Here is a 17,335-nt window from a genome sequence, read left to right as displayed (position 1 = left end):
CCCACCCACCCCACACACCCACCCCACCCCACACCCCCACCCACCCACACCACCCCACCCACCACCCCCCCACCACCCACCCACCACCCCCCCACCCCCCCACCCACCCCACCCCCCCACCCCCACACCCACCCACCCACCACACCCCACCCCCACCACCCACCCACCCCACCCACCCCACCCACCACCCCACCCACCACCCCCCACACACCCACCCCACCCCACCCCACCCCACCCACCACCCACCACACCCACCCACCCACCCACCCCACCCACCCCACCACCCACCCCACCCCCCACCCACCCCCCACCCCCCCACCCCCCCACCCACCCCACCCCCACCCCACCCCACCACCCCACCCCACCCCCACCCCCACCCCACCCCACCACCCCACCCCCACCCACCCCCACCCCACCCCACCCCACCACCCCCACCACCCCACCACACCACCCCACCCCCCACCACCCCCACCACCCACCCCCCACCACCCCACCCCCCCCACCACCCCCACCCCCCACCCACCCACCACCACCACCACCCACCCCCCACCCACCCACCACCCCACCCCCACCCCCACCCCACCCCCCCAACCCACCCACCCACCCCCACCCCACCCACCCCCCAACCCCACCCCACCACCCACCCCCACACCCACCACCCACCCACCCCCACCCCACCCCACCCCCACCCCAACCCCACCCACCCCCCCACCACCCCACCACCCACCCCCACCACCCCACCCCACCACCACACCACCCACCCCCACCCACCCCCACCCCCACCACCCCACACCACCCACCCACCCCACCCCACCCCACCCCAACACCACACCACCCACCCCCACCACCCACACCCACCCTCACACCACCCACCCCTAACCTAACCTAACCTAACCTAACCTAACCTAACCTAACCTAACCTAACCTAACCTAACCTAACCTAACCTAACCTAACCTAACCTAACCTAACCTAACCTAACCTAACCTAACCTAACCTAACCTAACCTAACCTAACCTAACCTAACCTAACCTAACCTAACCTAACCTAACCTAACCTAACCTAACCTAACCTAACCTAACCTAACCTAACCTAACCTAACCTAACCTAACCTAACCTAACCTAACCTAACCTAACCTAACCTAACCTAACCTAACCTAACCTAACCTAACCTAACCTAACCTAACCTAACCTAACCTAACCTAACCTAACCTAACCTAACCTAACCTAACCTAACCTAACCTAACCTAACCTAACCTAACCTAACCTAACCTAACCTAACCTAACCTAACCTAACCTAACCTAACCTAACCTAACCTAACCTAACCTAACCTAACCTAACCTAACCTAACCTAACCTAACCTAACCTAACCTAACCTAACCTAACCTAACCTAACCTAACCTAACCTAACCTAACCTAACCTAACCTAACCTAACCTAACCTAACCTAACCTAACCTAACCTAACCTAACCTAACCTAACCTAACCTAACCTAACCTAACCTAACCTAACCTAACCTAACCTAACCTAACCTAACCTAACCTAACCTAACCTAACCTAACCTAACCTAACCTAACCTAACCTAACCTAACCTAACCTAACCTAACCTAACCTAACCTAACCTAACCTAACCTAACCTAACCTAACCTAACCTAACCTAACCTAACCTAACCTAACCTAACCTAACCTAACCTAACCTAACCTAACCTAACCTAACCTAACCTAACCTAACCTAACCTAACCTAACCTAACCTAACCTAACCTAACCTAACCTAACCTAACCTAACCTAACCTAACCTAACCTAACCTAACCTAACCTAACCTAACCTAACCTAACCTAACCTAACCTAACCTAACCTAACCTAACCTAACCTAACCTAACCTAACCTAACCTAACCTAACCTAACCTAACCTAACCTAACCTAACCTAACCTAACCTAACCTAACCTAACCTAACCTAACCTAACCTAACCTAACCTAACCTAACCTAACCTAACCTAACCTACTTTTGTTTACACGTGAGACCACAATTGTAAAAATGCTTGAGACCACACCAGAATATAAATGACACCACACCTGAAATTGCCTAAGACCACAACAACTAAAATTTCTGAGACCGCATCAAAAAATACCCGAGACCACACCCACAGATTACCTGAGACCACACCAAAATATTTCCTGAGACCACATCGAAAAACCACCCGAGACCATACCCAATTATTTTCTGAGACCGCATCAAAAGATTCCCGAGACCACACCCAAATATTACCTGAGACCACACCCGAATATTACCTGAGACCACACCCGAATATTACCTGACACCACATCCGTAAAGACTTGAGACCACGGTACAAAAAAATAAAGACATCAAATAATACCTGAAAACACTCCACTAAACACCTGAGACTTCACCATTAATCAGGATCGTATGACAACATCACATATCTGTAACCACACCGAAATATACCTGAAATTTCACCAAATAATACCCGAGACCACACCAAAATATAATTTGTACACTCAGAACTACCCGAGTCCACGCCTGACAATAGGACTTGAAACTAAATGAGACCAGACCAAACCTCACCAAAATTGAAATCAACCAATTGTTATGTAAATAAAACAAACAATTATTTATTATTAATTTACATCTTATATTAAATTTTACAATAAATGATGACTTATTAACCAATAATAATGTTTATTTATTATTAATGTACAACATTTTACAATAAATAATAGTTTATTATCTAATAATAATCCTTATTCGTTCTTAATGTACAACATATAATCAATTTTACAATAAACAATAGTTTATTGTCTAATAATAATGCTTATTTGTTATTAATGTACAACATATAATCAATTTCACATTAAATATTTCTTTATTATCCAATAACAGCGGTTATTTATAAATGTTTATTAAACAACACATACAACACACATTTCTATAATAATCACAGTCATGACTGTTTGTTTTATTTATCATTCATAATTTATTTTTAAAATAGCATAAAATATTAATTTTATTAAAACATAATAAATTTATATACATTTAACAGTTAGTTACACTAATATAACTAACAATGTAATAATTCATACAACTACTACACATTTTTAATATATTACATTAATCATTTAACATTTTAAACCTGAATTCATCAATTCATCAGTTCAACAATACAACAATTCATATATTTCTTACCGTTTTATTTGTTTGCTTCTATAAACAAACAAACGGAGTTACTCACAATTCAACTCTAATGCACAAATAATCAAATGATTTTATACTAGGTAATACGCACATGCTTCATGTTTAACGATTAATCCTCTCGTGAAATATAAATTTCACAAACAAACTCTAACCTAAAAAATAATCCACTTAATATTAATACTAATACAATAATTACACTAAAACTAAACTCAAATTACCCTTCATTATTACGATTATTATTACTGAAAAAACTACTGTAATATTAAATGTAAACACAAGATTTTTTTAATAAAATTAAAACCGCCAATTTATCACATATAACAAACCACCTGCGACATCACATTTGAGTCATTTACAACTAGAAGATAAATACCGACATTACATATAATTCATTTAAAATCATTTATATTAAGTATTTATTTATTTACGTTCTTTCAGCAACAATAGTGTTTTAAACTAATTACTAGAAACACTATTACATATTACTCAGATATATAAATAATTATACCGATAGATGCCGTTGCTGAAAAAATATAGAAATGTTCAAATTCGCTGCACGGTCAAAATATGTTCGAGTCGCCTCATCGTTAGATGGCGCCGGCAGCAATAGGGAGGATAGGGCGGGGGAGGATGGGCGGCCAAGGCCGGTAACCATTTTAATACGCTCCTAAAAAAATCAATATTTTTGTGGTTTTTCATGCACAGATTAAGCTCTTTTTTCACACACAGATACATAAGGACCTAACTCACGTTTTGCTCTTTCAACGAGATAAATCGGTTCAAAACTCTAAGAGATTTCACACTTTATCCATCTCTGTCCATACATAACCTATTCATCATGGCATACCAGCTTCTCGTATCACAAATCCTTCCGTTATTGAAGATACTTACCTTACCTTACCTTACTAATTTCAATGTAAATTTAATCCCTTTTACCTTACTGATCTTAAACAAACACATATTTCATACATATAAATTTACTCTTTTCATATGTATATACGTTGATTATTCCATACATAACCTCTTACTTATAAATCATGTCACGACAATTCGTACAACAAATCGTCACATTCTCCAAATATGTCCTACTCCTAACCTAACCGATTGTAATATATCTAATTCAAAATTATTAACACACAGTACACTCTGTTCTCGATGACACTAAACATTCTCTATCTTAAATAGGCCCATCCAAAAGAGTGGACACCACTCCATTAATTATTATAATTAACATTCGGTTTATACTATAGAAAATTAATACAATTACGTTCTTGATTATTACTATTTTATTATTCATACATGATAAAATATAAAATTTTAAATATACATATATATAACTGATTCATACATAAAGAAAACAATATATTACAAAGATTAAATATTTCTACCATTATTATAAAATAATGTTACTATCTTACTGTCGTGTAACGATATAACAACACTGAAATGCACAAAAATATTTATGAAATTTCAAATTTCATATTTCATATTTCATATTTCATATTCTCAAATTGATACTAAAATAGGCATTCATTTTTTAAATTGTTACATATAATTCTAATTAAATATCAATTCAAACATTTTTTATTAATCTAATCAGAAGATAAAGTTTTTTAAGTATTAACTCGTATTATATGTAAAATAATCATCATGCTAATATTATTACTAATAAGATCTCACACGTTCAATTTTGACAAAAATCTAATCAATCCTGAAATATTATTATTATATTGTATTAATAATATATAATAAGAATTAATTAAATAAATCACTTATAAAATTCAACTAAACCAACAAAACTACCAAACAAGAACTAAATTCATAAATTTCGGGACATTCAATATGATGAACGATTCAAAATTCTAACTAAGCAACATTCTTATTCATATGGTAATATACACCTACAAAATTTCTTTCAAAAACAATTTCTTACAATTTTATTCTTTTTTTCTATAACCAATAAACACTTGAAAGCACATAGTGCCAAAGGTTTGCCTAAATATTAATGTCAATTTTTACAATTTCGATAAACAATTTCCTAAATGTATATCCTAACAATTTCTTCGTTGATCGCACGCATTGCGGCTGTTAAACCTTCATCCCTGTCGTTTCTATCCCCTTGATTTCTTTACAAATTCAAACGGTTATGTTGTTTGTATTCAATGTTAGCAGTTAGGCAACCACGTTTACTTCCTGCTAATTACTTTATGTATTTTAAACTGACTGTGACACTTTTTACTAAAATTATATATGATACGTTCGTTTCCTTAACATTTCCTTAACTCTCCTCTTCAAAAATTACCGATCGCCTTAAACATATTGTCAAGCGATCCAGCGATCGATCGATCGGTAGGTCGGTCTAATCACCACCGCATACCGTTCCATAACATAACCTCGATCATTTCGATGTCACGATGTCACCTAGTTTGTAAACACGTGTGTTCTCTAGTGTGTACTCTAAATTGTGAGTGTTCAACTAATTTTACTCAAAATTTCTTTTAAAACAATCTTTCTTTTTCATTTCCTTTTCTTTTTAGTTCATCAAAATGAGTACGTCGTTGGCGGAACAGTTGCAAAGACTGGCAGTACCCCAAACTGCGCTCTTCAAACGTGATAAGAAACGTCCTTCTCTCTTGTTTGATCCGAAAGAGGCGGCTAAAATTAGACGAGAAACTTTTTTTCAAATCGGCCTCGAAGGTCTGGAAGAACTTGCTAACAAAAATCCGGCTTTTAACCAATTTCAAAACACCCTTTACAGTTTAACTTCCAGAGATTTTGAGAGATCAGTTCAAGATTCAGACGCAAACAATTTACTCGATAAAAACATAAAACGTTTCTTATTACTTTTAGCTCCGTATGTCTTACTCAATCCCACTCATAAGGCTCTCGAGTGGTTGATACACAGATATTCCATACACGAGTACAATCGTGATGATTTGCTCATGTTAATTTTACCCTTTCATGAGTCCAACATTTTTGTAAGGGTCCTGCAGTTGATGCAATTCAAAGATCAAAATGATCCCTGGTTTTTTTTGAAAGCCCTGCAAAAGCCTGGATTACATCTGACAAGAAATGCTTTGTTCAATTATGCCGTCACCAACAGCCTCTTTCTTGGAACGTTGGGTTCTTATATTATGCAACTGTTAACCGTGCATAACAAACCTTCTCTCTTGGCAGTTTCTTTTAATTTTTACTGCGTCCTTTACACTGGCACGGTTCAATATTCTACTCAAATTACCGACGATCAACTATCACAAATGTTACCTTCCTTGATTAAAGGCTTAACTTCTGACGTGCCTGACTATTGTGCTGCTTCTTATGTAATTGTGGCCAGGTTGGTTGCAAAAACTCCTCTTTCCGACAAAATTTTGGACACACTTTTACAAAAAATTACTCTCTTCACTAATTCTTCTTTGCACTTGGAAAGTTCTCTTGTTCTTTTGGTTCTCTTTCAGTCGCAGAATGATTATAAAATCATTCCTGATTCCGTCGTACACTCCCTTGCACTTAATAAAGATTGGTTGGTTCAACAACTCAACACTTTGAATAATTCTGGAAGCTACGTTTATCCCTTTTTGGAGAGACTTATCAACAATGCTGTCAAATATGTTATTAAACACGATAAACCGGAACTGGTCAAAACTTTCGTCGATCAAATATTAGCAGATTTAAAATTGGATGATCACTTTGTTGACAAATTTTTATGGTAAGTAGTAAGTAGTAAGTAGTAAATGCTCAATTTATTTTAACCCTCATCTTTATCTCATCTTTATCTCTTTATTTTTTTTTTTTTTTTTTTTAGTGCTGTTTTGGAACCTGTGTCTCCTTCTAATTTTAACAAATATTCTGAACCCTTGAGAAATTGGTTGACCGATTTAATTCAAACGTTGGAAAGGCAATATCCAACTCCTTTTGACCAGATATGTTACAAAATTATGAGCGGAACAACTGCCACCAACCATAGAAAACAGCTGAACAAGATTTTAAAAAATACCCTCGTCTACAAGGGTAAGTTTGAGCTCATTGAAAATTTGTGTCATTCCAATGAAGAATTGAGAAAACAGGCGATCCGTTGCTTGAAAAAAGGATTTCAATCCTTTAAGGAAACCGACAAGGAGATCATTAGAAATCTGCTGGTCGAAAGATTAAATAATGACAATGTCAAGATTGTTAAAAAAACATTGGAGATTATCAAAGAAAACAAAAACATTCTGACTGATGTTGTTCTTAAGGACGTGCTTCTAAGCTTGGCCAGAAAATGTAGATTTGCCAATATGGAAAAAATATCTGACCAAATCCTCTTGAATTTGATTCATTTGCCGGAAGCTGCCTTGGATTGGAATATTTTTATGGCAATCTTTCCCTATTTAATGCCCAAATCGCAACAAGACTTTGATAAGCATAAATCTACACTTTTTCTCTACATTTCCAAACACAAAATCCTTAAAAACGCTCAACACTCCTTGAACCAATTAACCGATTTCGACGAATTCTCGAAGGGAGTTCTTGGAGCACTACAGACCAAACATGAAGACGATGACAACGTTTGGACCTTAATAAATGCCTTGTCTAACGTACCAAAGTCGAAACGTGACTGTCTTCATAAGTACATCGCAGCTGTTACGATTACGACGCTGTTACCTGAAAAAACTCAACTGGACATTTCTAAGCTGATTATTGAAATTTTAGCAACCTATACAGATACAGATACAGATACAGATTCAGATACAAAGACAGTTCACGATAAATTTATTAAACAAAATGCGACGATTGTCGAAAATATTGAAGCATGTTTTAAAAACAAAATGCCCGTCAACGGATTTAGACGGTGTGTGGAAAATTTAATACTTAAAACTCATATACCTCCGCATTCGGGAAAACTGGACTTGCTAAAAGAAAACAATGCTTATCTTATATGCATTTCTAACATGATTTTCCAGGATGGTGTCAATAATAATTACCTTGGTTGCTTCAATTTATTACACCATATTTGTGGACCATCGGAAACAGAAAAAGTGGAGTTCCTTTTGAATATTTGCCTTTCTGACCACGATAAGCTCTTGGAGATTACCAAAATTGAATCGTTGAAACTTGTTGTTAACTTACTGGAGAAGGTTAATGAAAATGATAAGGATAATGTTAATGTTAATCTTAATGTTAATGTAAGTGATAGAGCAACTCTAATTGAAACGACTTCCTTTGTCGTTCCCTATTTGTTACCTCTGTTGGCAAATTCACGAGATACAATTCGAAAGTTGTCTCTAACAATTATCAAAAAATTGACCGCAATTCAAACAAAAACAAAGAACAACACTTATTCATGTTTATTGGATGCTGTGCAAAAGCATGCTGAAGAAATTATCATGGACCATGAGCAAATACCGCTCGTTCTTTTCAACATTTTGGCACCTGAAAACACCAAAGGGAAGAAACAAGTGAGAGAATTGAATTGTGTAAGAAACACGCTCTTTCAAATAATTGCAGAACTAAATGATCCGAGTCCCGTTTACCTTAAAGCCGGACTTTTAACTGTGCTTAATCTCGTCAATTCCGTCGAGATATTTGAAAACGTATCTGTCACAGCCGTTCACATTTTAAAGGACAATCCGTCGGAACTTACTTTCAACGAAAGTGTCGTCGTCACAAAAATTCTTTCGAGAATCGAACGAAGTGTGGCCAAGAAAATCCTCTTAGACACGAAACTTTGCCAATTGATTTTGTTGGCACTCAAAAACGAACAAACTGAATTGACCGGAATCGGCAAGAAAATGTGTCCCGCACTTTGGACGTTGACTCAATTGGATAAGGAGGACATGTTTCGATATTTGAACGAGGACGTCGTCAAACAACTGCTTTCTACTATCGTGGACATTTGTACGTTTGCTAAGAATTCCGATATTCTTCCGGCTTCGTTGCGAATATTTAAGCACATGGAATTAGACGTTCAGCAAATTCTGAATCATTTGGTGGCTATGCGGGAGGTCCGATCGCCAAAATTGGACGAAAAAACAAAGAAGAGACGTGTCAGCGTTGTTCCCACCATTGACATTTTGGATACCCCCGAATGGAAAAAAGGAATAACTATACTCGAATTTATTCAAGATAAAAAACGTATTAAGAACGTTCACCTTCTTTTACCGGTCATGTTCGACTTGTTGAAGAAATGTTTGGATTTCGACGAACAAGTCTCGGTCGAATATCCGAAACAGCTGATATTGTCTTTGATTCTGCATTGCTGTCAGAAGATCGACGAAGGGAATAATCACCCGCTGCCAGAAAACGTGTTCAACATGGAACTGGTGGTGCAGTGTATCAGAGCTTCGCAAAACCCGCAGACTCACCATCACGCGTTGCTCGTTCTGGCTCACGCTGCCCAACTAATACCCACTCAGGTTCTTCATCATATCATGGCGATTTTCACCTTTATGGGATCGTCGGTTCTGCGACACGACGACGCATACAGCTTCCAGATCATCTCCAAAATCATCGACACCGTTGTTCCAATTTTGATGGAGAATTCGACAGCGGAACGTTCTGACACCAACACGACTGTGTGCAAAGTGTTGAGGGTTTTCGTCGATGCGATTTTGGACGTACCGGAACACAGAAGGTTGCCGTTGTATCGTCAGTTGCTCGATCGAATCGACGCCAAAGAAAACTTGTCCACCTTTTTGCTGTTGATCTTCGAATCCCACGTGATGCACGGCGGTGCCAATCAAGAGCAAAAGACTGCCGGCGGAGATTTTAAAGGAATCACCTCACCGAAGCGATTGGACATCGCCGCCAATCTGTGTAGACTCTTTCCTCCGCAGACCGTCATCTACTCCTGTATTAAGCTGTTCAAGTATCTGAAGGAGTTGCCGGACGAAAAAGAGGATGCGATGGATGTGGATCAAGAGGAAGAAGAAACTACGACGTTCAACATTGCAACGCACACACCGAAACAGTTCAGACACTACAAGTACACACTGTTGACGTTCGTCTCGTCGTTGTTGGCCTCTCACGAATTCGTCAATCAAATTGCTCGCGTCGCTGATGAAGACTTACCCGAATTGGAAGCCCTCTACAAAGAAGCAATCATTCAGATTTTGACCTACGTACAAAGGATTCAGAAAATTGCAGAGAAGAACGCCGATGGTCCTCAGGCCCATTATTGGAAAGTCGTTTTGCACCACAGTTACGACGCACTCGATTGCATCAACGCCTTATTAACGCCGCAGATGTTTTTGTTAGTTTTTAAGGGTTTGATGGTACACAACATACCCACGATTCGACGAAGAGCATTGGAACTGTTGAACAATAAACTTCAACACAATTCCACGTTCTTTTTCAACGATTGCGAAACTGCTGAAATTTATGCCTTGATTCCGCCAATTTTCTCGATTTTGGAGACTTTGAAAAACGCCGTGGACGACCCGGAACAGGAACTTATCGTTCAAACTGCTCTCTTGTCTCTGAAGCTTCTGACGAAATCGTTGGCACAACAGGATCCAAACAAATTCGTCAAGATTTTGGACTTTATAGCGTTGCTAATGAAATCGGAAAAGGTTCACGGTAACGTGCAGGCCTCGGTCGTTTTATGTTTGGCCGAATTGGTGGCGGTATTGAGGGCTCATGCGATTCCCAACTTGAATAATTTCATGCCGGCACTGATCAAAATATTAAAGGTGCAAACGCGACAACGGGATTCGCCGGGATCTTTGCTGCTTTTGAGTGTCATAACCGCCATCGATAAAATATTGGACACTTTGCCGTTGTTTATCAGTCCATATTTGCAGAAGCTGCTTTTCAAATTGGCGATTCTTATGAGTCAGTTTGGCAGCACGAATGCAGAAGAAGCAAAACTGGAACAGAAGTTGGCACAGATTAAGCAAAAGATTGGAACCATGATTCCTTCGAGAGTGTTGATACCTGCAGTCGCAACTTGTTACCAGGAACTAACCGCCAAGAAGAAATATGCTGCCATTAATGGTTTGATGGATATTTTAGGCGAGCATTTGACCAATTCGGGGACTCCGGCTGAAATCAACAGTAATTTATCGGAACTGACCAATTTCTTCATGAACGCGTTGCAGTTTAGAGCAGATAATGGAAACTCGCCCGACATTGGCGTTGAAGAAACGAATGAAATTGAACGACACATTGTTAAATGTCTAACCATATTGATTTTGAAGTTGTCCGAAGGAAATTTCAGACCGTTGTACTACAAACTTTACGACTGGGCGACGAGAGACCAAGAAACAAAGTCGGAGCGAATCATAACGTTTTACGGTTTGTCAGCTGACATGGCCCGATCATTAAAGGGACTGTTTATACTATTCGCGGGACACTTTTTGAATAATGCTGCGCAACTTTTGGACCAATGTAATACAATCAAAACGGACGAGTTGTATTTCGAGACGGCAGACAAAAATCGTTTGTTGCTTGAAAACGTATTGAAAACGCTGAACACAGTTTTCTTGTACGACAGTCAGAAATTCATAAACAAAGATCGTTTTCAAGTACTGATGCAGCCGATCGTGGACCAATTGGAGAACACTTTCGGCGGTTTCGAAGAGCTGAAACAACGGAACGAACAATTACTCACTCCCTGTTTGATACATTTTGCGTTGGCGACGGCCGACGATTCTTTGTGGAAACAACTGAACTATCAGATTTTATTGAAAATGAGGCACACATCTCCAGAAATAAGGTTGGTTGCCTTACATTGTCTGTCGGAGTTGGTAAAGAAATTGGGCGAAGACTTTTTGCCCTTCTTACCGGAAACCATTCCGTTCTTGGCGGAACTGTTGGAGGACGAAGAAGAAACTGTCGAGAAGGCGTGTAAAAAAGCCGTACAGGAAATGGAAAGGGTTTTAGGAGAACCCTTACAAAAATATTTCTAATTTGTTTTATTCAATAAACATTTCAATATAAAAATGCTCTTTTTTTTAAATAATCAACACACTTACATAATAATATATCTTTTACAAATAATTTATGTGTAAATATAAATAAAAAGTTCCGTTCGTATCATCTGGGTCTTGTGGATTGAACATTATGAGTTACTCCACCGGTTAATGTCCCCAATTCTTCTTCTCTCACTTCACACTCACTTCTAAAAAGTTAATAAGACAATAACTAACTATATAAAATCATTTTTCAAATGAATCTCTCAAATACCTTTTCCTTATTCTGTAAATGTAAAATAGGACAAACCCGTTGATTACAAATAATGCTAAAATAAGCAAAAGTGGAGCAATGTAATCTGAAATAGAAGAATGTGTTAGTTTCAATCCAGTTTTAATATATAATACTAAAACACACCACTTCCCATCGCTTTTCTTTCAATTTCTACTCTGTCGACGTTTTTAGAAAGACTATCAACAATTCCTGAAACAAAAGTAACTAAAATTAATTTATTTACTTACTTACTTACTTACTGATTGATTGATTGATTGATAACACTCAAGTCAAATATTTGTATACTAAACAATTAAAAGGTTTGGTACGCCTCTGATCGGAGGCCAATTAGGGGGTTAGAGGTCACGTTCGTACGTTGAAACGTTAATTTAACAATCATTCGGTTTGTATTATTACTAAATTGAAAATGGGAATATGAATCACCTTATTTAACTGAGAAAACAAAACGTCGCAGACACGTGTTTAAATTGTGGAGGTTATCTATGTTTCAATAATCGCGCGGAACAACGATTGCGCACGAGCGTCGCTGACGCCGCGACGCTTACAGAAATAGAATTGTTTGCTCTAACTGCGAATAAATTTATGAAAATAAATTTATTAAATTTCTTGCACTGTCTAACTATCATGGATCGATGTGATTATTATTATCAAATGTTTTAATAATTGAATATTTAAAATACATACCCCTCTCTCTCTCTCTCTCTCACACTCTTTACCGACTTCCACACAAATGCACAAAATGTTAAAGACTGGACTACAAAGAATATGATGATGCACGTGAGAAATGCTGAACTACGACTGCGACGACGGCAGCGACGCGTTATTATCGCTTGTTATCGTTTTGAGGTCGGTTAATAAATACAATTGCGGTTTGTTTTGAAATACATCAAGTCAGTGGCGGAGGAGGCGGTGACATTTCTTGTTTACATACGCATTTTCACAGAATTGATAAATAAACGTACGTTCGCAGTTGATAAGTGGCAGTGATTCGTTCCATTCCGCTCCCAAACATCTGACCGTCCTGAGAGTTAGACCGGAATCCGGAAACCGATATCCGACGCAGCACCTGAACTGCGCAACACTATCGTTCCTGCTGATCAGATAACCGTCTTCCGGTGGATCCGGAGTCGGACATCCGATCGCCTTGTAGTGGATAAGAACGCCGCGACGGGGAACAATTCCATTCGTTGTTCCTCTCAGGACGATTTGCAAGGAATCGCTTGTCGACGTAACCGTCGTCGGCGGATGCTGTTGACGACACGTGCGATAAATCACTTGATCCGATTCGATGATTTCCAAAACGTCTGTCAGGCATTCGTCGACGTCGACGTCGACGTCGTCGTGGTCGGATGTAGAAAGGTCCGAAGGTTCGACTAAAAAATGAATGTTGAATATGTGTCACCAAGATTATGAATTGGACATTGGAGATTACCGTTGAGAGATATATCGTTGATTGTGAGTTGTATGAGTTGTTTGGGTGGGGCTTTGATCGTCCAGTCGCATTCGTGTCCTGCATAGACCCTCGGATAGCCGGGGTTGTGAATGAAACCTTCGCTTATTCCATTTGTATTGGGCCAAGGCAAAACGATCGTTTCCTTGCAGTATTTATGCACACTCGCCTCTGAAAATGCCACACATTTTGTAATGGGTATTTTAAATTCACGTACACTTCCAACGAAAACTAATACAAGAAGCGAATTCATTTTGTATGAAACCAGTATTATCGTACCGTGGTGTACTCGACGGTCTCAACTTTTTGTTTTTCCCTTATCCATTTTAGTAATTGCGAGATAAAATTTAAATTGTTTAAGATTGTTCAGTCGAGTGTTGCACTTTATTTTCTGTATATCACTCAGTTGATGTCATTATTTACCATGAATATTGTTTCCAACAGAGCCAGATGTGGGATTAAGATTACAAAAGGGCCGCAAAGTGTGACACATTCAATATCCAGGGGATAGTAAAAATTTCACGCTTCGCCCCAAATTCGAAATCATAATTCCCCGACCTCGACAATGCGACAAACGACCTATTATACGCCCCTTTCGGATTTTACCTTTGATGCAGGCGTATTCGACTGTTACGTTGCCCGTGCCCCAACTTGTCGCTGCCGGACAATCTTGCACCAGCTCAAATGTGCAGTGACTCATTCCGGAACATCTAAAAACAACATCAATTAAAATTCAACTTCTCTACAAATTCCTTTTTCTAAATAACTTGAATCGAGAATAACGAAGAGGTTATTAAAAAATAATCAGAAAATTTACAATGAAACATGAAAGTATATAATCTATGACGTCCGATACTGACTATATAGATATTCGGCACGTGGTCTTCTTAGGAATAAACGCGTGCAGAAAGAGAGGGTGGATAATTGGGGTGGGTGATTTTGAGGGGTGTCGTCCCAAAACAACGATGAATCAGACATGAAATTTCCCCTTCACATGTTAATTCCGTCGTTTCGCTTACGCAATTTAATGTAGTTGCGTACAAACGGATTCGTGCCGAAAGTGAACCATCGCACGCACAACTTTTGAGAACAACAAACGAATTCTTGCCATGTTCTGCTCTCCTGTTAGCCGAAATATTGGAGTCGGTCGTCGCTCGGTCTAGGTCACGGATTCTCTCACTCTCCCCTTCCCTCTTCTATTCGCCACCCCGGTCCGATAAACACACGCACTGTCAAGGAAAAGTGCGTGGTAGAGACGAGGCCACGCACTTGATTCAGTTTATTCGGTTTCCTCTTTCGTCCTTTCCAAAGGACAAGGCCGAATACCCCGTGGAATGTATATCGATCCACTCACCACTCACTTTTCATCCCTCTGCAGTCATTCATAATTTCGTCGGTTCTCTAATGTTCTCCTCTGTTCTGTTCTGTTCTGTTATGTTTAATTAATGTATGTAATTGAAAATACACCATAATCATTATGTTATAGGTCAGTTGTTTGATAATGATATGAGTGGAGGACATCCAAAGGGTTTCAGACAGTCAGTGTTTTATTGATTGTTCGTCTCATTAAATAATCAATTTTGAACAAACATTTTTAAGATTCATTCAAGTCTACGATTGTGAATATACCTTTAAAAATAAAAAACAAAACAATAATGTAAGATTTAAATTGCAATATCAAAAAAGTAATACAAGTTGACTGAACCGTATCGATTCGACTGAATTGAATTTTAGAGGGTTGGCAATTTTAACGATCAAATAACGTATCTACGAAACAACCAGACTGAAACACTTCATGAATATTCATTCACCTCAGAAAGAACAGATGTACACCAAAATTTGTATAATTACACATTTTAATTATACATACAGATGTTTTATTTTAAAATTTATTATTATAAATATTAAAAATTCGTTTTGTTTGTCGAATTTATCTATTTCCTGCTGGAAGCGTCTCCATATTTATATATAGACCGTTTAATCTAATCCACCTCAATGTTTTGTATCTATTTTTATATTCCTCTTATTATCCTCTTAGAAAGCTAATTAATACTTTTAAATTGAAAGCTATTTATAAATTGTATCTGCTCACCTGTAATTGAGAACATCTCTAGGATGAACGGCAGCTGCAGAAGCAGCAGGAACGGTGCTATTTTCAAAGGGTAAAATGTTCTCCTCACCATCAAATTCAACATTCAATATTGCTATTATTTCATGCAATCGACATTTTAACAACAAAAGGCACGATTCACAACCAACCGCCGTCACAATTTCTACAAAAACAAATCAAAACACATAAATAAACTTGAAACGAATGAATTTTAATGAAATAAATTAGTAATTTTCAAAATTGTTGCTGTGCAGATTTTAATTGAAAACCTTAGAGAAATTAATTTAATATTTCCCTTGGCATTGTTACGTTAATATGTATTATCCTCCCCCTCGAGATTCTTCTATTATGCAATTCATGCAATATTCTTTGCATTTCACTTAAACTTGGGGTGGATTTTGTTTGAAATTAAATTAAATTCAATTTAACACACTCACCGAATCGCTGCGATTTGACAGGGAAAAAAGAAAAATAAACGAGAAACATAATCCACGACATAAGCGACATGTCCCAATTTTCCTATTTTTCACACACATCACTCACTTCAAGCACAAGTGTGGTGGTATATACTCGACACAATTTTCCTCGCTCTTCTCGTTTCACATTGTCCTAAAAGGAGAAACACGATCATACATGTAAACATATTTGCAAATGTAATCTGAAATAAATAGTAATATGAATAGTGTTTAATTTTGGAAATAGCATTTTTCACTTTGAACCACTTTAGAATTTTTAATAAATATTTAGACAACTTGCTTGGTCAATGTTTACAATGAAGCTGTTAAGAGTTATTAATAAAAATATCGAGTAAGTATAGGTCGAGACACGTTATTTACTTTAATTTTATTTAATTTACGTTTCTCTGACTTCTGCCTCCACCGACTATTTACAATACGTGAAATCTAATTATGTAAAACAAATTAAGCACATATAATCGAGTCAAGTAAACACACGCGACACTAACCTTTAGCAAGAATCCTTACAAAACGATATTGTCGTTTCATTTCTTCAAGAAAAATAAATCCTTCCTCAACAACAACAACAACAACAACAAATACAGTAACAATAACAACAGAGGAAATACTTCAATTCTAAATTGTTGTTACGAAATATTATCGAATCGAAATCGAACGGCACGACGCGAACAGCGGCAGCACCGAAAGCTAAATGCCGGCGTCGCGACGTTTCGACACCCCACTCCCATGCACATCTTTTAAAACTGGAAGGGATGAAATCTACTGCCCTAATAAACCAATTACTTCAGTCACGATTTACCTAAATTTGTTTCATTTATTTTCGTATTTATTTGGACAAATGATCATGATGCAACAATAAATATACAATTTTAAATCGATATTACAAACACACAATATACAAATA

The 17,335-nt window shown here is 38.3% G+C and overlaps 2 protein-coding genes across 2 annotated transcripts; one reads left to right on the top strand and one right to left on the bottom strand.

Annotated features, from left to right (window-relative positions):
• The first annotated feature begins 5,507 nt into the window (after positions 1-5,507).
• Positions 5,508-12,131, top strand: LOC109604867 (HEAT repeat-containing protein 1). Its single transcript, XM_049965930.1, has 3 exons — positions 5,508-5,676; positions 5,750-6,918; positions 7,015-12,131. Exons 2-3 carry the CDS (start codon positions 5,759-5,761, stop codon positions 12,095-12,097), a joined length of 6,243 nt encoding a protein of 2,080 aa, XP_049821887.1. The 5' UTR covers positions 5,508-5,676; positions 5,750-5,758; the 3' UTR covers positions 12,098-12,131.
• Positions 12,089-17,019, bottom strand: LOC109604871 (uncharacterized). Its single transcript, XM_020021416.2, has 9 exons — positions 16,920-17,019; positions 16,393-16,564; positions 15,938-16,118; positions 14,452-14,555; positions 13,828-14,016; positions 13,358-13,768; positions 12,519-12,584; positions 12,375-12,459; positions 12,089-12,309 (listed from the first exon to the last, which is right to left on the bottom strand). Exons 2-9 carry the CDS (start codon positions 16,460-16,462, stop codon positions 12,225-12,227), a joined length of 1,191 nt encoding a protein of 396 aa, XP_019876975.2. The 5' UTR covers positions 16,463-16,564; positions 16,920-17,019; the 3' UTR covers positions 12,089-12,224.
• Positions 17,020-17,335: the final 316 nt, after the last annotated feature.

This window comes from Aethina tumida, chromosome 4 (assembly GCF_024364675.1).
Source record: "Aethina tumida isolate Nest 87 chromosome 4, icAetTumi1.1, whole genome shotgun sequence".
NCBI classification, from domain to species: domain Eukaryota; kingdom Metazoa; phylum Arthropoda; class Insecta; order Coleoptera; family Nitidulidae; genus Aethina; species Aethina tumida.
This window is presented reverse-complemented; position numbering and strand designations above follow the sequence as displayed.

Excerpts from the sequence above, each read along its gene's own strand:
- LOC109604871 (XM_020021416.2), bottom strand. The coding sequence starts at position 16,462 with ATGTCGCTTATGTCGTGGATTATGTTTCTCGTTTATTTTTCTTTTTTC. Across the intron at positions 14,556-15,937 it reads AGAGATGTTCTCAATTACAG|ATGTTCCGGAATGAGTCACT; the intron begins GTGAGCAGATAC and ends TGTTGTTTTTAG. Across the intron at positions 14,017-14,451 it reads CGAATACGCCTGCATCAAAG|AGGCGAGTGTGCATAAATAC; the intron begins GTAAAATCCGAA and ends TGGCATTTTCAG.
- LOC109604867 (XM_049965930.1), top strand. The coding sequence starts at position 5,759 with ATGAGTACGTCGTTGGCGGAACAGTTGCAAAGACTGGCAGTACCCCAA. Across the intron at positions 6,919-7,014 it reads TTTGTTGACAAATTTTTATG|TGCTGTTTTGGAACCTGTGT; the intron begins GTAAGTAGTAAG and ends TTTTTTTTTTAG.